At 37.7% G+C, this 21,203-nt stretch overlaps 1 protein-coding gene and 1 long non-coding RNA gene across 3 annotated transcripts in view; one reads left to right on the top strand and one right to left on the bottom strand.

The window, feature by feature from the left end:
• Positions 1 to 39: 39 nt before the first annotated feature.
• Positions 40 to 4,315, top strand: LOC118012398. Of its 2 annotated transcripts, none has more exons than XR_004679689.1 (3): positions 40 to 122; positions 1,605 to 1,662; positions 4,229 to 4,315. It is a non-coding gene; the product is annotated as an uncharacterized LOC118012398 (long non-coding RNA). The 2 variants fall into 2 exon arrangements; XR_004679688.1 differs by lacking the exon at positions 40 to 122 and adding an exon at positions 857 to 1,047.
• A 2,763-nt stretch (positions 4,316 to 7,078) lies between these two features.
• The window catches only part of IFIH1 (interferon induced with helicase C domain 1), a 54,796-nt gene continuing 40,671 nt past the window's right edge, over positions 7,079 to 21,203 (bottom strand). Inside the window, exons 9-16 of the mRNA XM_035007890.1 lie at positions 19,277 to 19,400; positions 18,464 to 18,742; positions 17,846 to 18,105; positions 15,115 to 15,264; positions 13,072 to 13,233; positions 9,516 to 9,706; positions 8,899 to 8,992; positions 7,079 to 8,800 (exon numbers count right to left, since the gene is read on the bottom strand). Of these exons, the coding sequence (XP_034863781.1) occupies positions 8,621 to 8,800; positions 8,899 to 8,992; positions 9,516 to 9,706; positions 13,072 to 13,233; positions 15,115 to 15,264; positions 17,846 to 18,105; positions 18,464 to 18,742; positions 19,277 to 19,400 (1,440 nt within the window). The 3' untranslated portion in view covers positions 7,079 to 8,620. The remainder of the gene's footprint in view (positions 8,801 to 8,898; positions 8,993 to 9,515; positions 9,707 to 13,071; positions 13,234 to 15,114; positions 15,265 to 17,845; positions 18,106 to 18,463; positions 18,743 to 19,276; positions 19,401 to 21,203) is intronic.

The following is a 21,203-nucleotide window of genomic DNA, read 5'->3' as shown; positions in this document are numbered from 1 at the left end:
ACCCCAGGAGCCAGTTCTTGGGTGCAGTAGAATAGTTCTCCTGTATGCCGGGAATATGACCCGCATGAGGCACTAGGTGACAACCAAGCAGAGGCATGAGTCAGAATGAAAGCAAAAAGAAGGTAACGTAAAGAAATTAGTTGTAATTTGTTCCTATCACCAATTGTGCTGTACTTTTGTATTTATTCTGTTTATTGCCATCAATTCCGTACCAGCCACGATTTCTCCAGCTCGTGATTTTATTTCAACATCAGCCAGAATCACTCATTGCTTCCACTCTCGCTGCCAATAACCAAGTCCAGATGTTCATCACCTCAGACTCACTGGCTCCAACTTCCTCCCAGTTTTTCTCTCTTCAATATGATTTAGTCCACTAACCCTTTGTAGATCGTCTTTTCTACAATGTGTTGCTCTACTGCTCAAAAAACTAGAACGGCTTCATATTGGTTATCCAGTCAAGCCCAGATTCGGTTTGGCATTCCAACAGACATGCAAAGCACGTTCATTTTTCTTCTTCCTTCTTCCTTATTACCTTCACTTACAATACACTTCCTTCTCTTCTTACCTTTGAAATTACTATGAAATATGAACATCTACTATACCCCAGGCATTATTCAAATTCCTTACTCACTCTAATTCAGAAGCTTTTCTCTGTTGATCCCTGACTTTTCTGAATTCTTTCATACCTATAATTTGCATACCACATGATTACTGCATGCTCATATTTTTTTTTCTGATTATTTTGTGCCTATCATAGTTGAACTTTCAACCAATTGGTTAGTTCCCCAAGGTCAGAGATTACACCTTATACTCCAAATCGGAAAAAGAAATTAATATTTACTGAATGTTCTCTTTGTGTCAGTCACTGTAAAATGTGTTCAACATTTGTTATCTGGAATTCTCTGTAGTCACTTTTCCTTGTGTGTGTGCTTTCCCTTCATTGTTTCCATGTTGCTCTGCCAGACTGCCCTGATGCCAAATACTCCAACTGAAGTACGGAAGTAGATTTACTGGTCCTTTGGGATGATGATGGTGGAATTTCCGCTGGTAATTTCTCCTTGGGCTGTAGCCTCCTGCCTTGCTCCTGGGATTCTCTCTCACATTAACAGTTTCTCCCTTCCTCTCTAGCTCCTTCTAACTGATCCTGTTTTATGCAAAAAACAGCTCAGCTATTTCTTTGATTAATTTGCCAATGGACCTATAAGGAGGTCCCATTTTCAAAAATAAGCACACACATTAGGGGGCTTCTAAAACAAAGATTGTTCTCTTTCTCTGAGAGGTATTATGAGAGTGTTAAGTCATTAAAAAATCTATCATACAGACATTTTCTCTTTTAATCCTCTCAACAATCCATTACATGGTCTTTCATGTAAGATAGGATTTTGTGGTTTAGCTCTTGGCATTATAAAACTGATTGTTTGGATTTAGGAAATGAAAGTTTCTAGTTATGAAATATATTCTGTCTTGTTTCTAAGTTATTTGGTTAGAGAATAGGTCAGATGCATTTGAGTCATTTCCTGTGTGAAATACAATGTTTATACATAAGAGTAGCTTGATATTTGAAAATTGTAACTTCTTGTGGACTAACTCTCATATTTCTTTAGATATGATTGCATGAGTGAGTCCAGTCTGGTGGGAGAAACCCCAGAGTAATTTGAACAGGTAAAATTTAATATAAACAATTATTAACTACAATGGGATTAGAGTAACAGAAGATTAATAAGTAAAAAGAACTCTAAAGAATACAGAAATAGGGGTGCCTGGGTGTCTTAGTTGGTTAAGCAGCTGCCTTCAGCTCAGGTCACGATCCTGGGGCTCTGGGATGGAGTCCTCCATTGGGCTCTTTGCTCAGCGGGGAGCCTACTTCTCCCTCTCCCTCTGCCTGCCGCTCCCCGCTGCCTGTGGTTGCGGGCTCTTTCTCTCTGTCAAATAAATAAATCAAATCCAAAAAAAAAAAAAAAAAAAAAGAATACAGAAATAACAGAGCTATGGAACAGCCACTTCCCTTGTGCCTGAGATAGACAACCCAAGGCTGAGATTCAGATGTTATTGGAAAGAGCAGCCATAGGTAATTGAAAGCAAAGAATTTGCCAGGGTGCCACAGGAACTTGCTGGAAGTCTGTCTTCTGGAGCTTGCTGGAAATATGCCCTCTGGGTCCCAGGGAGAGCTGTTCATGGGAGTGTTCACGGAGACACTGTACACGTAACTGAAGAGATGCAGTGGCTGGCCACTGAGTCCTGCTGGCTGCCATGTAAGCCCCTGGTGCTGGAGAAAGCCACGTGCGCCACAGGAACTGGATGCTGGAGAAGCCACCCACACTTGCAGAAGCTCGCGATGCACCCGCACGAGAACCAGAAAGCAAACCCCTTTCTTTCCGCATTGTTTCTCCAGCACCCTCTACAGGCAAAGTTTCATGTCAATGCCAGCTGGCAAAGCAAAAATACTCGAAGGGCCCAGATGCATGTTTAGGGACCATATAAAAAAGTTGAATTTGGAGATGACAGATAATAAATTGATAACAAAAAAATTACATTCACAAAAAATTCCCCACTTTCCAATGTATACTTCTAAGGTGGAAAACACCCTGTGTGGATCAGGCATCTATAAAGCCTAGGATAAATGGACAGAGAGAGGAAAAGAAATGAGCAAGTAAAATCATGTTGATTTACATTATAAAAGGAAGAGTTTGAGAGGAAGGGTGGGGGAGATAAAAAAAGAATACAGGATGATTTCAGGAAGATAATTTTGAGGAGTTTTGAAGAGATATTGATATTGGGTTTCTTACAAATACAACCCTGTGCTGAGAGGTCACAGACAGGACCAGCTTTATTTGGGGAAACGTAACATTTTAAAGCTTTTCGAGTCCATCAGACTTTTAAACATTCTGATTTTTTTCTTTAACATATCAAAGAATAAATACAACAAAATGTAGTCTAATATCCTGCACATAAGTATTTACTAAATCATTGGTGTTTTATTTATTGTTTCTAAACCAGCCAGTCCTGATACTGCATGATAATCCTCTTACTTAGTTTCTAATTAGTCATTTTCCATTCATCAAAGCATGTTAAAAATCCTGACTGCTTTCCTTAAGTCCCCATGTCCATCCTGAAATCTAAAGCCCAACTTGGTGGGTAGTCTAGTGATTGATGCCAATAGAAAAACCTCACCAGCCTCCTACTTTTGTGCCTTTCCACTAAACTGTATCTTTTATTCGTATTTATTTTTCCTGTTTCAACAGCAGCAGAAGTATCTATCCTTCTATCCAATTGTCATCCCTTCTTTTGCTCTTGATTTCATGCCCTTTCTTCTTCCTATGCCTTCTGTGGCAACAGTTATGCCCTCCCCTCTCCCTTTGAGTCTTGAATCTCTCCCTGTTTCTTGGCTCTTGCTCCTTAGCCTGTCAACAGGCTTAAAACTTTGGACTCCCTTTCAAAATTTTCTCATCTTTTTCACAATACCCATTTAAAGATCATCTATGCTTATTGCATCCATTTCCTTCCTTACCAAAACTCACTCTTTGTTGAAGACTATCTGCCAGACTTGCTTGGGAGACACTTTCCTTAGCCTAATCGCATAGTGTAGTCAAATTGAGCCCTCATTATAAAGCATATTTTAAACCTTTTTAAAAAAGTACCCTGATCACTGAATATTGTGAACAAAGATGGACGTGGTACCAACTATCCATCCTTCCATCTGTCCCCGACCAAACAATGATTGTCTAAGCATTCTTTTCCTCAGATGGTTACAAGGTAGTGACCTTCCCTGGGCCAGAGAATGACTTGCTGGGCCAGCTGCTGAGGAGAATGTTGGAACAATAAGATTGAGTCTCAAGACATCTTTTCACTAGGATGGATGTGACCAGAGCACAGGCATCTCACACTCTTTCTCCCACCTCTGGTTCCATCTAGAGAAGTCTTGACCTTTTCTCATGACGATTACATCAGAAGCTGGCATCCTTTTTCACTCGTTTATTTCCATCTCAAACCCTTTTAGTGGAGGTGAACCTAGTTTAACTATTTTATAATTATTTGGGTAAATAAAGCTTAGTAATATTTTAAATCAAATGGCATGTTTATCTGTGAGATATTTCAAACTTATTATATACTTTAAGCAAAAATATTTTATTCTAAACAGAGTTAAAATGACTTTTCCTTTTCTAACCATATTTGATGGTAAAATTTTCTTTTATGGATTATCAGGTGTTCTCCTTTTTCTTATCTCTAGGTACTATCCATCCTCCACGCCCCCACCCCCAAGATGGGAAAACTCTTAAAAGGACTTTGAAAAATCTCCTGGACATGCCACAATCCAAGGCAATCTTCTATCTCCCAACCCTGTTGGAAGTAATTCTCTCCTTCCCTTCTCTTATAGCATCGGTCATTGTCTCCCCTGCTGGTATTTATGAACATGGCCAATCTCTGTATAAGTGAATCCTAAAAGCAAGATCCTTATTTTACTCATTATTGAATAAAAGATCCTCACTATTAGGTAAAAAATCCTGTGGGCAAGAGCCTTATTTTAATTATTAGTGCCTAAAATACAGTACCTTATAAATAGTAGGACTTAAAAATATTTATGAATAGAAAAGAAATAATTGGTCATTTATTAGATGTGTGAATATCCCTCAGTTAAATTTGTTTTTCCTTCTTCGTTTTTATTTCTTTGTCTATGTGTTATAGTGTTACTGTCTTTTTAATCTCTGCTTCTGTTTCATTTGGCTTCTATTTATTCCCTTTTTACCTTCATTTTATCTTTTTTTTTCCTCTCCTGCATGGAACACAGCATTCTACATGGAATGACATGTTTTGGTTTGTTTCTTGCAGTTATTTGAGTTTTGCATTTTGTCCCAAAATAAATGAGTGATAAAAATAAAACATCGAACTAAGTTGTCCACTAAAAAATTCAGGGCCTTAACTGATCTTTCTTCTCCACGAGGTTAGTAGCTTTCAATAGAAAAAACCATATAGTCTAATTAAACACAAGAAACATCATTCTTAGAGAAAGATTTGGGATATGCTTGTCAAATGAGATAAATCCCTTAAAAGTTGCAATTTTGAGCTCAACAGGTTATCACAATTATTAGCATAAATTGTGCAAAGTACAGTCATGAAATTATAAACCTGGGTAAAATGCTAAGAAAAAAAGGAAACATTGGTGTGGTATTGAATTGTTATTAATCTCAGGTGGGCAACCTTGTCCAAGATAACATAACACTATATCAGTTGTTTTGGTCCTTTTAGTACTATACAAATCCTTTCAGCTTGATGAATTATGATCATTTTATGGCCTGTTAAGGATTCAAAATTAAGGAACTAACCATCCAACAGTCCACTCATCCTATGTGTTTATACAATAAAATACAAGCATATTCATAAGAGACAGCAGAAGACAGGGTTTGAAGGAAATACTTAAGTTGAAAAAATGCTCATCTTTGGTTCAGTATTATTTTATATACACAACCAAATTAAACACTTAAATTTCTCTTGTGTCAATATCACGCCCATTTATGAAATTAGTATGTAAAAAAATAATATGCTTCATCAAATATATTCAACTTAAATAGTGGTCCAAACGTATTCTAACAACTGCATGGTTAAACACTACTTCCTACAAAGTCTGTTTCTCTTCCCATGGCCCCATTTAGGATCTGGCCTTTAATTTGGATTTAAAAATTATGAACAAATAGGGCTCACAGCCAATTTCATCTTCAAATGAGATACGGGATGACTAATTTCATGTAAAGAGGAACTTGGTAATACTCTGTGTGGAAAATATCTAAAAATTACAAAAAACATCTGTAATGCTTTCCATCTGTATTTCCTGTTTTATAACCTATGACCTAAGTAAAAGGTTTAAGGATTTAGAAACAAATAAAATCACCATTTGTGTTGGACAAAAATTACTGTTGACATGCTACAGCTCAATCTTCTCTCTCATTCTTGTTCATTGCTGACCAGTTCAGTACAACAACACTGTCACATTATTCTTGAAGGTAAAGACAGAACCTAATTAAAATTATAACTACATAATTCACCTCTCTTACAGTGTTTTATGCTTTCAACATCTGCTTGTGACATGCCCTCACGGTCCTTTGGAAAACCACTTCTTACTCATTTAGGTGCTGCCTCAATGCTTTACAGGCAAGATGTTTGTATAAACTGTAAACTATTGTATTTTAATTTCATATGGCCTGAAATGATCTCAAACTTTTGGTATAAAACCTTTACAGTCTTCTATCCACAAGGTTGGCCAATGATCTACTGGCTTGGAAATGCCTCTTGTTCTAAAATTTCCTGACACTTCCAGGCTTGAAATGCATGACTCCAGCCAATATACCTGTCCTGTGAGACCCCTGCAATGCCCTTTAGCAGATACGAGCTACCTTCGAATGTGTAATGTGCTTGCCAGGTATTTAGTTCACAGCTGATATTGCCACAAGTCATTAGACAAGTTCTCCAAATGAAAGCAGCCAGGGAGCCAGAAGCATAGACTAGGGCAATGCCAGAGTTGTAAGGAATCTTTGACACCACTTAATCCAGTTGCTCATTTTCCAGGAGAGGAAACACAGGACCTGTGTGAGATGAGGTTGCCCAAAGTGCGCCAGCCAACTTAAGGTTTTGTGGGGATGAAAACTAGACCTTAGAACTCCAGGTTGATGTCTATATGTCATGAGCATATTCTGTAAATCATCCCCAAATATTCAAAGTATTAAACTGTTCAGTAACGTTCGATCAAAATGCTGCAATTATTACCTGCACCATAGTTTGAGCTTTCAGGTATCATCACATGTTAAGTTTTATACTATTTGAAATGCGTATTTTAAAACTTTGAGGTAGAAGTAACACTTCTTTATTGAAAAAGAAATTACTGGAAAACACAGATGAAAAAACCTGATATTTGTTGACACCTCAAAAACAGTCTACATATGTTACAGTAGTACATTTAGCTATTTTATGCATTTGGTTTCCTGCATAGTTTCCAAAATGTTCTAGAAGACAGCAATAATTTAAATGGAGTCAGCTGGAGTTTTTAAAAAGTATTTTAAGAAAACCACAATCGTCTTTTGTCCTCTTGCATTCCCAAGAGTTCTGATTGGTTAATATCCATCTTTGTTTGGTTCTTATCAACAAAAGCTAACGTTAGACTGAATGTTAACGAATCCATCAAAACCACAGAAGAATTTTCTTTTCACTCCCTCCAACATTTTGTTTCTCCTTAGTCGTAGGAGGTAACACTTTCCATGCAGCGGACCATCCGAATAAGTGTGGGTTAAAATGGTCAGTCGTGGCTCTGTGTCAGTCATGTGGGTCTTCATGCTAAAAGCGGCTACTTGTCTGCTGGGAGAATGTCTTGAAGGCTGGGCCCTGTGTCCGTCTCCAAGTGGTCGTACTTAGTTGGGAAACACTGAAAATATCACAGTCACAGAGTGGTTACCCTTCTACCTGGGGTTAGGGACAAGAGGAGGTAGACACTCTCTCTTTATTCTCTAGTAACATCCAGCATCTGCTCCCTGCTAAATCCTGGGTGAGCCCTAGACATCTCCAGTGACAGGTAATCTTCCTTGAGCACAGTGTCATGTTCATGGAGGGAAAGCTGGAAAATAAGCCTTGAGTTACCCGATGCTGCTGCTTCATAATACCTCACCTTTGAGGGTGCTTCATATTTTTCAAAGTGGTTTCATATGTACACATATATCATCACTTACTCACAAAAGCTGGACAAGTGGTGGGAGAGGCAGAATTCTAAGATGCAAGATTTCTGCCTGCTGGTGTATATGCCCTCAAAATCCCCTCACTTTGAGTGTGGGCAGAACCTATAAGTATAATGAGATAGTCACTCCTGTGATTCCAGTTAGGATTTTCTTAGCACACAAAAGAGAGATTGTCCTGCTGGTTTTGAAGAAGAAAGCAGCTGTGAGCAGGCCACATGGTGAGGGCAGCCCTCGTTGCTCAGAGTGATCCCCAGTGGACAGCTAGCAAGAAAACCAGAATCCTCATCTTCAGCTACAAGGAGATGACAGCCAACAGCCTGAGAGAGTTTGGAAGTCATTCTTGGCCCAGTGCATCCAGATGAAAGCATCACCTGCTCCACAACTTGATTTCAGCCTTCTGAGACCCTGTGCAGAGGCCCCTGTCCAGGCCTCTGACCTACAGAACATGTGTAATAATAAAGGGCTGTTGTTTTAAGCCACTGAGTTTGTGGTAATTTGTTGTGTAGCAATAGAAAACTAATGAAAGCCAAGGCAAATAATAATACGACCATTTCACCAATAAGGACACTGGTTCAAAAAGATGAACTGATTTGGTTAATTTTATTTTGAAGATTGGTGACAGGACTGATAGCGATACCTTGGATCCTCATTTATACTCCAGCATTCTTTCCACATACCGTAATGCTCCACACTAATTATTATTGGTGAGTATTCTTTATCCCTGCCCACCAACAAGATAGATTCTTGAAAACATATTATATTATCTTCCTCCATGCAGCTCAACAGAGAGTAAAGCAATAATTTTATTAATCCTCACATCAGTTCTGGAGTATAGTAAAAATGTTATATCAGTATCATATTAAATGTTAAGTTGATAATATTTTTAAAGGTTCTCAAATCAAATGTCAATCTTCATCACTACACAAACAATATTGTGAATAGTCAAGATCGGGAAATGTGATAGGTAATTCTACCCACTTTTTGTATTGTTTCTTTGGCATATTATTTTTGAAAACCACTACAAAATTCTTTATTTTGAGACAAGGCAAATCTAAGCCTTTGTGCACCATCATCGTCCCCCAAGCCTGAAAAACAGAAGGGAGTGAGAGGAAAAATTAAATGCACATTCAATTAAGGATTCCTTTTGGCCAAAGTGAAAATAAGCACACAGCAATTTACTCACTTGGCCACATTTTTTGCAGATAATCTCGCCATTTGTTTGATAGTCTACAAATTTCTTTCGTAGTGCTTTGTTTTCTCTCACAATGTAGAGTTCCCTAAAATTATCAAGAAGTAAAAAAAAAAAAATCTCTGAGAATTTGCAATGGACAAATACGCAGCCTATGGGTATATGCTGTTGGATCTGAAGCTCATCTGTAGGCGTGCCCATCCCACATCTTATTCCTTCTCTCCTTTCACCCCTGTGGATCATCAGGCAGATGCCCCCTTTCCACACACACCTCCCAAGGGTCATGTTGCCTTTGGTGGCTTCTTCCAAGTCTGCCTATTATTTTAATGAGACTTAAGTTGTCCAAAACTCTGAGAGCACATATGAGTATACACCAAACTAATGTGCCTTGGATCAAAATGGCTTTGGGTCTTAACACTTCTCCCTCCCTGCCCCCGTGCAGTATTTGAAAAAAAAAATGACACTTGAAATGGGGATATGATGTGGGGGCTAAAGGAGGGGAAGTTCTGAAAAATGATGAGTCTCATTTGTACTATTTTCAAAGAACATTCACAATACAAGCTACTTCACCTCCTATAAAGAAACTTAAAATTGAGTCTTCCTGGACTTACTTGAATACTGGTGTCATGTTGACGTGGTGCATCTTCTCAATAACGTGGATATCTTCTCCAGAGCAGGCTAGCACACTGCAGTTTTTGCAGAGGAAATTTATTGATGATGGGTTTTCCTTGCAGTACTTTGCAATACTTCTCTTGATTTTCATTTTCTTTTCCATTATACTTTGCATCTGTAATTCCAAAATCTGCATTGAGAAAAAAAACAAACAACGTTTCTTTTTTTCCCCATAGTTTGACTGAAGTAATTCTCCCGGAATTCAGAGATCTTAGATAGTTATGAAAATGTACACTTGGCCATAGTCTAGAAATAAATATAATGAGGTGATCTCCCCCAAAGAATTTAGCATATAATCCTTCCTTATGATAAGAAAATGTGGAACCCTCTGGTGTTCTGAAAACAACCTACCCCGTTTTAGACAAGTTCTATTGTGAGAAAGTCCTTAGCAATATTCCACAAAAAACTCACCCTCTAAACTCTCTACCTTACCATTACTTTTAATTCTGTCTCATAAAACAAGTCTAAACCTTCTTTTACATGGAATATCTTGGAAGAACAAACAGTGCTATTGCATTACCAATCATCTTCTCTTACCTGAGATAAGCTCCCCAGTTTCTTTAAGCTTTTCTCACACATAATTTCTAGACCCTTCACTATCTTAGTCAATCTCCTCTTTACACATCTGTGGCAGAAACTACTGGCTTCCCACCCAGTTTCCATTCTTACTGGGAACAGAACTATAATCGCATCCTGGGTGGGAATATGCTAGCTAAATGACTACATTTCCAAGCCAGTGGTCAGTGAGACATAAGAATAGAATTTCCAGAAAGACTCCTTAAGTATCAGATAGCTGCCATATGCACTTTTTGCCTTTTCCATCTTCTTCTTCCTGCCTGAAATGAGCATGTGACAGTAGAATTTCAAAAAACTATCTTTGACCTGGATAATGAAAACCAAATATTAGGAGGGCAAAGAAGAGAGACAGAGAAGAGTCTTGGCTTCCTCACGACATCATGGAGCTATCATATGGGTCTAGATTGCCCACATTTCTTATGAGAGAATAAGTCCTTAAACCCCTGTATTCCGGGCCCTGTGGTTAGTGGCATAATTTATTTCATAACAGAAACAATGTAGAGACACAAAACTTGAGATAGGCACTGGCCAGTTCTCACACTATACCAATTCACAGTAGGAAAACCTGGTTCTTAAGTAATTTACCTCTAAACTGAACCTCTCTCAGATGGTAAATTTATATTAAATTGTGGAGGAAGTCATTGTTTTCCTGAAGGCTAAGGGGAAGTTTTAGTAAATGCAAACTATCCGTGCTGATGAACAAAGCCGAATAGTCCAACTTTGACTCTCATCTCTGTTTTGGGCTTTGATTCAACATAGCCATATTTAGTACAAAAAAGAAAATTAAACCTTGTGAGCAACCCATGGGCCATACAATAATTTAATCGGACAAGTACAAAGACTGTCATGTAAATGATAACAATTAGGTTGTTCTTGCAAGATATTTATAATTCAGTGAGCTGATAAAAGATGATTTGGCATAGGACCACGTACATGGCGGGCAATCAAGGAACACCTGTAGGTTTGACAGGAAAAATAAAAATAAGTCTAAGGTTAGTGTATGGGTATGTATCCAGGACACCAGGAACTAAAGGATTAGTTCCAAAATAGTAAAGAATATGAAACAATTAGAGGGGCAAAAAAATAAAACAAAGCATAAGAAATATATGGGAGGCACAGCTGCAGTGAGTCAAAGTCTAAATAAAATGTAATGATGGGGCGCCTGGGTGGCTCAGATGGTTAAGCGTCTGCCTTCGGCTCAGGTCATGGTCTCAGGGTCCTGGGATCGAGTCCCGCATCGGGCTCCCTGCTCCTTGGGAGCCTGCTTCTCCCTCTGCCTCTCTCTCTCTCTCTCTCTCTCTGTCTCTCATGAATAAATAAATAAAATCTTTAAAAAATTTAAAAAGAATTTTAAAAAATGTAATGATGTGGGAAAAGTTGTTGAGTCATTGTTAGGGAAAATGCTTTAAATCTTCACATTGTTTCTAGAAGTTTGATTTAAAGGCTTTCAGTTAGGTACAAATTCTGTATAAGGCATGGAAAACAGACCTCACCTTCTGTGTCAGTGCTCACCATTTATTAGTGGCTGCCTGAAAATTGTGTTGAAAAGGATTCGTAACTCAGAAGAAGGGAGTGCTGGGACCTAGTAGCGATGTCTGCTGTAGAGATGTCTGCCAAGGGAGCCAAACAGAACAGTAGTGGAATGTGCCCCTGCATCATTGCCGTCCCTGCTCTGAGTTTGTCAGCCTGGAGTAGCTTTAGGAAGGCAGGTCTCTTAGCCAAAGGAAACCTAAAAAGGTAGTTGATTCTGGGGCCCCCAAAGAGACTGTATCTTACTGTAGGCATAATCTGGAAAATTTCGACTCATAAACTCTGGAGATGGCCTAGAGTTTACCCAAAACACCTCGTCTTGAAACATCAATCTTTGAAAATATTCACTGGATTAACTTTCCAGTGACATTATTTGGCCACAGATGTTTGATTTGACATTACCAAATGTTTGGTTTGCCTTACATTTAAAGGGGTTTTAAAATATAAGTTTGTGTAGAAACCTGGCCAGGAAACCTTGGAGTTGGTTATAGCAATGCACACCAATTTAAAAGCATCCCTTTCGTGAAACTCTATTTAGGGTAGAGCCAATTCCAATGTTAAGAAACTAACATTCACACCCATATGCAAGGGTGTGAATTTTCTTCTAAATGGATTGTTTGCTATTATAGTAGTTACAGTCTTTAATTCAGTGGTATGGGGGATTTCCTGAAATATTGTAGAAATGCATTCTTCCTTCACTGCATTCCTCCTGCAGCTCAAATGACTACGCTAGTAAATTGAGATGAAGCCGATGACATATTATGTATCTAGCCTCAATGTCGCTCCTTCTAAGAGACTTTCCCCAAATACCCAATCTATACAGTATTCATCTAATGACTTGTTTCATATTGTCTTATTCTAATTCTGTAGCATTTATCCTTGTGGGATGCATTTCTTGCTTCATTTCTGTTTCTTGTTTCTCCTCCTCAAATCTCATTATGTATACTCTATAAGCCTCATGCAGCAGGGATCTGTCTGTGTTATTTGCTACCATGTTCTCTCTTTCTAGAACATTGCCTGGCACACAGTAGGCACTTCATAAAGATTTCTGGAATGAAAAACTTGTGCCTGTACAAACAGATTGAACCAAACCAAAATTACCAGGTTGCCTTGAGTGGGTGAGACATACTAGTCTTTCTGATCAAGGGCAGACTAAATTTATATCATCAAAGTTTATGGTTGGTTTCACTGGAACAGCAGCCTGACAATTTCTGCCCATCACAGATCTTGATTCTTTGTATGTGAATCTGGACTAAGCACAGCTCCTCCCAACTGGAACTTAAAATTCAGCACAATTTCTGTCTTGAGACTTAGCCACTTAGCTATCAATGGCAACCACATGCAGCCACTTTAAAGTGAAAAATAAATTCAAAGGGCCAAAAACAATACCTTACGAGCATACTCCTCTGGGTTCATATTTTGAACATGGTCTATAGCTTTATACATCATTTTCTCTCGGAAATCGTTAACTATCTCACGTTCAATAACTCCTGAGTTACTGTGGGCAACCAGGACGTAGGTGCTCTCATCAGCTCTGGCTCGACCACGGGCCTGAGAATATAAAGAAATCAAGTAAAGGAAGGGTTATGCCTTTCTGTGAACTCTCTCATTTTTGGCCTGGAATGGTATTCATTGCTCAGTGTCCCAGCCCTCAAGTAATTTCTCTATTCTCTGTAAAGTTAGTTATTATCCGTTTTTTGTAAGTCAGTTATTTGAAATTCAAAATGCACTTTAATGAACGATGTTTGAGAGCAATGATGGTTAGGTTACCACCCCAACCCTCAAGACCCTCAGTTACACAAGACCATCCTGTCAACCCTTTTTGTTCCCAGGAACCTGCTCTCAACCCTGAGAACCAGCGTCATTGACTTGGACTGGGGAGGCACTCCTCCAGCCTGGTAGGAGAGATGGATGGCAAGAAGGAGCGTCTCTGACCTTGACACCAGGGCTGGTGAGAAGGCATTCTGCTCCTGGTAGCAACATTGGATTTTGAGAACATTTCCCCATGAAAACATGCTCAACATGGTGATAAATTTCTATAGTCCCCTTTAGAAATTGATCTTTAGGTACATTTTGAGTAACAGAAAAAATGTTGTGACCTGGCCCAGGAACCTAACTACCAACTATAATATGATCTGTATAAAAATGCATTCAGTGTTATTTATAAACTGCTAACAGACTAACTCTTGAAATATAATTACTTCTTAATTTGGTGGTTATCTGGTTATCTTAGTCTTCCATGACTTCCATGCAAGGATGCAATTTAATGCATTTAAAAAAGAGATTTAGGGGCGCCTGGGTGGCTCAATTGGTTAAGCGACTGCCTTCGGCTCAGGTCATGATCCTGGAGTCCCGGGATCGAGTCCCGCATCGGGCTCCCTGCTTGGCGGGGAGTCTGCTTCTCCCTCTGACCCTCCTCCCTCTCATGCTCTCTGTCTCTCATTCTCTCTCTCTCTCAAATAAATAAATAAAATCTTTAAAAAAAAAAAGAGATTTAGTTAATATTACAGGAAGAATATTATTTATATTAACCAGCACGGCTCCCATACATACTCAATGAAAGGTAACAATTATATTCTTAAGAAAGTGTGGGTGGGGGGTCACCTGGGTGGCTCAGTTGTTAAGCGTCTGCCTTCGGCTCAGGTCATGGTCCCAGGGTCCTGGGATCGAGCCCTGCATCGGGCTCCCTGCTCAACGGGAAGCCTACTTCTCCCTCTCCCACTCCCCCTGCTTGTGTTCCCTCTCTCACTGTGTCTCTCTCTGTCAAATAAATAAAATCTTAAAAAAAAAAAGATACTGTGGGTAAGAGATAAAGTGAAATTAAATGGAAATTAGGACATTTCGTTTTTGTTTTGCATGTATAATTCTGCCTCCCCCAACATATTATTATGAAAAATTCCAAACACCCAGAAAAATCTCAAGAATAGGGAGGAAAATGCAGAAATAGTAGTGCTCCCTAAGGTGTGGGCATATTACTTTGTCAGACATTTTAGGGACACTGCACTTCAAATTCCTGGTCCAGCTAGGAGCTCACAGACATCCTAGGGATGAGGAGGCCTCTTTTGACTCTTACAGATGGGCCACTGTCCTGTTTCTAAAGAGTTTTGGGACACAGAAATAACAACCAAAGAAGGGTTGTTTAGAAATACAACAGTTATCTGTTGTCATATGAATTAAGCGACACCATAAAAGGCAGTAGTATGCAGCTCTTCAAGATTTCTTTTTCTTTTAACTGAGGTATAATTGACATATAACATTGTATTAGTTTCAGGTGTGCAATATAATAATTTGATATTTGTATATGGCGTGAAATGATTTCTCTTTTAGAAGGAGAATAGATATATTTTTAAAACTATTTGTGCTGTTTTGCTAAAAGAAAACAAACTGATACCACAAAATCAAAGATTCACATATTAGAGGTATTAAATGTACCTGGACCATGGCTATTTCATTAGTGACGAGGCCGTAACGAATAACGATATTACATTCTTTAATATCCAGACCTTCTTCAGCCACTGTGGTAGCGATGAGCAGATTTATTTTTCCTGTGCGGAATTTACTAATGACTTCTTTTTGTTCATTCTGTAGAAACAGTTTAATAAATTAAATTTTGTAAAGCTTAAACACATTAAAATCTTCTAATTAGCAGAAGAAATAATAAATTGCAACTGGTCAGTGCAAATCAAAGGATTAGATCATACACGGATCCACTGCCATCTGTTTTTGGCATTGAACAAAGACATGATAGTGAGACAACATTTGATTTCCAATCTGGGATTACCACACAATAACAAAAATATTTCCATCATCCAGTCTGGAAGTGGGAAGACCATTATTTATGCCAAGGAAATAAATTGATGGGTGACTTGGGAGGGAGGAAAAAGGAGATGCTTTCAGTGGAGAGGAGGATAAGGCAATGAGAGACTAGAATGGGCTTTGCTTTTCACTACATTAACTTTAGAATATTTAATATTCAGAAAATAAGATTCAGTGACACTTTTAAAGATCATTGAATTCTGAGTCACAGAGAAAATAACACACTCGATGCCACATCTGGTCACTGTAAGAGTCATTCAAGCAGGAAACCTATGGAATATGTCTGGAAGGACATGTGAGAAACAGAAAACGTTGGCTGCCTCCAGGGAGGGAGCAAGAAGACTGGAGAGCCGTGCCCTGAACCTTATTAATTCGGAAAGAGGTAAATATATTATGTGTTCAAAGAGAAGTTCAATAAAATGAAATAATAAATTATTAAAAACATAATTTTAAAAACTATAATTAAATGAAAAAAAGCTCTGAATTTTGAAACTTAATATAAGTAAAGAAATTAAAGAAGCACTCTGGCCCTTGCATAGGAGGAGTGGGTAAGCATAAACCTAGCCTGATAGGGTCAGGGCGGTTTTGTTCTCAGACTCATCCAAGCTGTTGGTCCAGTCTGGTGCACATTTATGCTATCTTTTACCCCCAAACATTAAACAAAAACATTAAGCATTAGACAAAAATAAACACGTCAGACCAACGGTATGTTCTCCCACCCTCTTTTTCTTCTTAGAGGCAGTGTGTGTCTTTTTTTGACTACTAAATGCTGGACAATTGTGCAGAAAAGCCTCTCTCCAGTCTTCTCTGATAACTTCTCCCTCTCACACTCATGTCCACTAATAAAAGCTTACATGTCTTTGGATTTTAGCAGAAGATGTCTGTGCTATTCAAAAGAGTAACTTAAGGGGCGCCTGGGTGGCTCAGTCAGTTACGCATCTGCCTTCAGCTCAGGTCATGATCCCAGGATCCCAGCTCCCTGCTCAGCGGGGAGCCTGCTTCTCCCTCTCCCTCTGCCCCTCCCCCCACTCGTGCGTGCTTGCTTTTTCTCTCTCTCAAACAAATAAATAAAATCTTTTTAAAAAAGTAACTTTAATAATGAGAATTTCAGACAGGGTTAGACCCTCAAATCACATCAAATAAATGCTGACTCCCTCTCCCAGTGAATAAGTCCAACTCTGTTCATTAGGGGAGGGTGTGGGGCATAAGGAAGGGGTGTGTTCTATATTTTGGCATATAGCCCCCAAATCTGAAACGGCTAAGGAGCAAAAAGTAGCTTGACAACATACTTTCCTTTTGTACGTCACCTCTTTTCAGAAAAGGAGCTGAGGCCACATATAACCAAAGTGAAAATACTAAAGTTAATATAACAGAAACTTAAAAACAGGAGTGGAAGAATACAGATGTACTATTTGTAAGGATTAACATAGAGGCAGTGAGACTGAACTTTAATTTTGCTTGTGAGCTTCCTGAAAGCTAGGGCAAAAAGGAAACTAAGTAAACTAGCTCTCATCACAAAGGAGGAAGTAAGCTCCTTACCCAAGGAAAACAATGCTTTCTTTTTCTGGCATAAATTTTAAAGGCAACTTTAACTGCGTACAGGCAGTTAGTATATTGAGCATTATAGTGTAAAATTTCAAGAACTATTTTTTTTCAGCAAACATTAAAACAGATTTAATTTGCTCCATTGCACTGAATTCTGATGACCATGACAGAATTGAAGTGTCCCCTTGTCCAACAAGACTCAAGGTCAATATGACTTCAGAAGAACAATTTTATTCGAACAAGCCATGCTTGTAATGTCTAACAGTGCCTTTTTTCTCTTCCATGGGTTTTACTGTGCACACGGTAAGTAGTATAATGAAATGAAAACAAAGCAAAAATAATCTTAAAAAGGAAAAGAAAATCACTCATAGTCCCAAATCTCTAACACATGAAATGTCTTCATTTTTCCAAGTTGCCTTACAGATCCCATCCTATGCAAACGTATTCTACATTTTTTCTAATTGTAATGCACATATTTTTGTGGGGGTTTGATTTTTCCACTTGATATTATGTCGCAACCATTTTTCCATTTAGTTACTAAGTTTAAATGTCAATTATTTTTGCAAAGGAAACTCAATTTTGAAAGTTCCTCCAAGTATGTGAAAAAAGTGACTCCCAACAATGCTTAGCTTATCAGACACCACAGATTAGATTGCTACTCAACTCACATTTTATTTTAAGAACAAGCATTCCATAAAATTATTTGTGGAGTGGCAATAGAATTGATGGAAAAAAAAAACTACAACTAATTTGGGAACAGTAATAACAGGATAAGGAAAGCAATTTAGAAGGATGTTTTCACCTGTGTCATGGGCTTGAACTCACTGCTGTGTCCAGCTCCAATCAGATGATGGGCTTTGACTCCTACTTCTGCAAATTTTTTATTTTCAGTAATCCACTGAGAAAGGGCATATGCACTCTGTCTTGTTTTTGTGAAAATTATTCCTCGGGCCGATTCCTCAGTCCTTGTATATTGTTCCATTATGGTGTTTCTTAATTTGGTCAGCTTTTCATTTTCATGTTTTGGGTTTTCAGCCAGCTTTTTCAACAGTCTCCTGTTTTCTTTAAGAAAGAATTAGTTTTAATTATAAAACATGTGAATAAATTACACTGGGAGATTTTATGTAATGAGATACCAAGATGTAGTTGAACTACAGTTGATCTTGTGCTATCTAATGATCAGGCTAGCTTAATAAATAAATGTATTGCAATCTTGTTGACAATAAAACCAGATGACCAAATGACTGTGATTATACAATTTATGGCTAATCTGAGCCCATCAATTGGAAAGAGCCCCAATATGAATGGGATTTCTTCTTTCAAAATGAAAGATGATTTTAAGAGGGACTTTTGGAAGCAGCAGGCTCACGCCAAGAGGCAAATGCATGAAGTACGCAATCAACATAACATTGATTCTTACCAAAAAATAAATCCATGAGAAATCTATCTGTCCTATCCAGGCTCAAAGGTTTCTTTTCATCATCTTCATCTTCATCACCATCACCATCACCATCCTCACCACTCTCATCACTATCATCTTCTTGGACCGCATACTTCTTCTCTTTCTCATCATTATAGAAAGCTTCAAGGTGATTATATGCATCAATTGTTCGAATTGTATCATTAATTTGTAGGGCCTCATTGTACTTCCTCAAATGCTCTGCACAAACACGTTCTTTGCGATTTCCTTCTCGTGCAGCTATGAAAAAATATGTTACGTACAGTGAAATCATGGTAGAACACACCCCTTAAAATTGTGCTGTGGACTTGAATATGTCTATGATACTGACTCCAAAATCGGCTTCACGTTGTTTTTGAGATGGGCAAGGTAAGGATCAAAATGTGCCTTGAGCTCTAAAAGTTTTCCAAACCCTAGACTGGCTACCTGAGCTCTGGATCAGCAAGAACACACACCTGATTCATGCCGACTCAGAGGAATGGCATGAAAAACATTTCAGTTGAGTTTGCACTTGGAGACAGAAACATAATATTTATCTTAATATGTTAAACATACAATAAGTGAAAGACTGGAAATAAAGAGAAAAATGGATGGATTGGTGCTTCTTTCCTTAGGTAAGGGATTAGAACATGTTCATCCTTATACTACTTCGAACACAGAAATTCCATTTGATATTCTATTTGCTTTCAGTTTGGTTGAGAATATATGACATATCATCTGAAATCTTGGCATAAACATGGAATAAACTAAATGTTGGGTCAAAACCCAAATTACCTTTTTTTTCCATTTGAGTGGTCCATTGTTCATAGGGTTGAGTTCCAAAATCTGACATTGGAGTCATTTGGCAAAAACTTTGAATCTTGTTCATTATTTCTAAAAGTTTATCTTTAAATGGATCCTAAAAATAAATTATACACTTATTCTTACATGCTTGTATTGTTAAAGAAATAACATTATCTTTGTTAAAAATAACTTCCATGTTATAATAAATTTGATTCAGAATCTTTGTCTGGACAAAGTAACAAGTTAATCTCTGACCACCTCTTTGCACATTTATTTTTTATCAGTAATCCACCCTTAAGCCACACACACACCAACACCATGTACCGCTGCTGGAATTTCCATTTTAAAAGTTTTACAAAAATAAAATTAATGGATAATATGCACCTTGAATGCTAATTGTAATTTAAAAATATATGTATTGGGGCGCCCAGGTGGCTCAGTCGTTAAGCTTCTGCCTTCGGCTCAGGTCGTGATCCCAGGATCCTGGGATCGAGCCCCGCATCGGGCTCCATGCTCGGCGGGAAGCCTGCTTCTCCCTCTCCCACTCCCCCTGCTTGTGTTCCTGCTCTCCTTGTCTCTCTCTCTGTCAAATGAATAAATAAAATCTTTAAAAATAATAATAAATAAAATATATGTATTAAAGCAATGCCCCCATTATTTAGAAAGCCTGTAATGTAATTTAAGAAACATTCCCTTTTGAAGAACTGGTTTCAGTATTATTTCTACCAAAATAAAAAGTTAAAAGTTAGACTTGTAATGAGCACCAGGTGATGTATGGAAGTGTTGAATCACTATATTGTACACCTGTAACTAATATAACACTGTATGTTAAAACACACACACACACTGTATGTTAACTAACTGGAACTTAAAAAAAAAAGTTAAGAGATAGAGTTAAAAAAAAAAAAACAAAAACCCAGACACATAAGAGTGCATACTATATGATTTCATTTATATAAAGTCCAAAGTCAGTTAAAACCCACTTTTGGTATTAGAAGTCAGGATAGTAGTTATCCTTGGGGGATGAGTAACTGGAAGGAAGAATAGGGGTTTTTGGGGTGCTGAAAATATTCTGTGTCTTAATCTGGATTTTGATTATACAGGTGTGTTCATTTTATAACAATTCAGCAATCTGTACACCTATGAAGTTGCACTTTTCTGCATGTCTGTTATACTTCAATAAAAAGTATATCAAAATTAAGTAAGTTAAAAAGTAACATGGCAACTTCTTTTAAAAATATATCCTGAGGATTTTTGTGGGGTTTTTAAAAATGATTATGAGTAGAAATATGCATTTAAAGTTATTAAGTATAACTGAATAAGGAACAAGAAGTGAATGAAAATAAAGTATATTCAAATGTTCTGGTTCAGCTGGAATAGATAGTAGTCATCTTCAGAATTTCCAAAAAATTGATCTATGGAGATTGGTCAGTAACATTGGGTTAGTACCTACTACATTTCAAATATAATATTGCCTATTATACATATTTCATGTTATTTAATCCTAATATCCTATGAGGTAGATTTTCAATGATTATAATTATTAGCAAGTACATAGAGCTAAAATTTATCATGCTTTTTATATTTTACAAAAGAAAGTATTGACATAATATACTGGTCATAATGTCCAAACTAACATAGTTGGTTTTTATAATCAGTGAAAATACTCATTGCAAAAGCATCATTAAAGTAAATATTTTACTTCTTTACCATGTCAGTGTTCTCTTAAGAAAGTAAATATGCAAATTAAGTAAGATTTCCATTATCATTACCAACTGTAATCTGGTAGCAACAAAATGGCTCTGCAAAATGTCAGAAAACCAGTGCTGAAATTCACCAAGAAAGTAAAAAGAATAAAATGAATTACAGTAATCACTCTAGTTTAGCTATACAACCTCTCTACCCTCACCTCCATGCT

Source organism: Mirounga leonina, unplaced genomic scaffold (assembly GCF_011800145.1).
Source record: "Mirounga leonina isolate KUSES-001 unplaced genomic scaffold, KU_Mleo_1.0 Mir_151, whole genome shotgun sequence".
NCBI classification, from domain to species: domain Eukaryota; kingdom Metazoa; phylum Chordata; class Mammalia; order Carnivora; family Phocidae; genus Mirounga; species Mirounga leonina.
The sequence above is the reverse complement of the archived record's forward strand: the minus strand, read 5'-3'. Positions and strand labels throughout refer to the sequence as shown.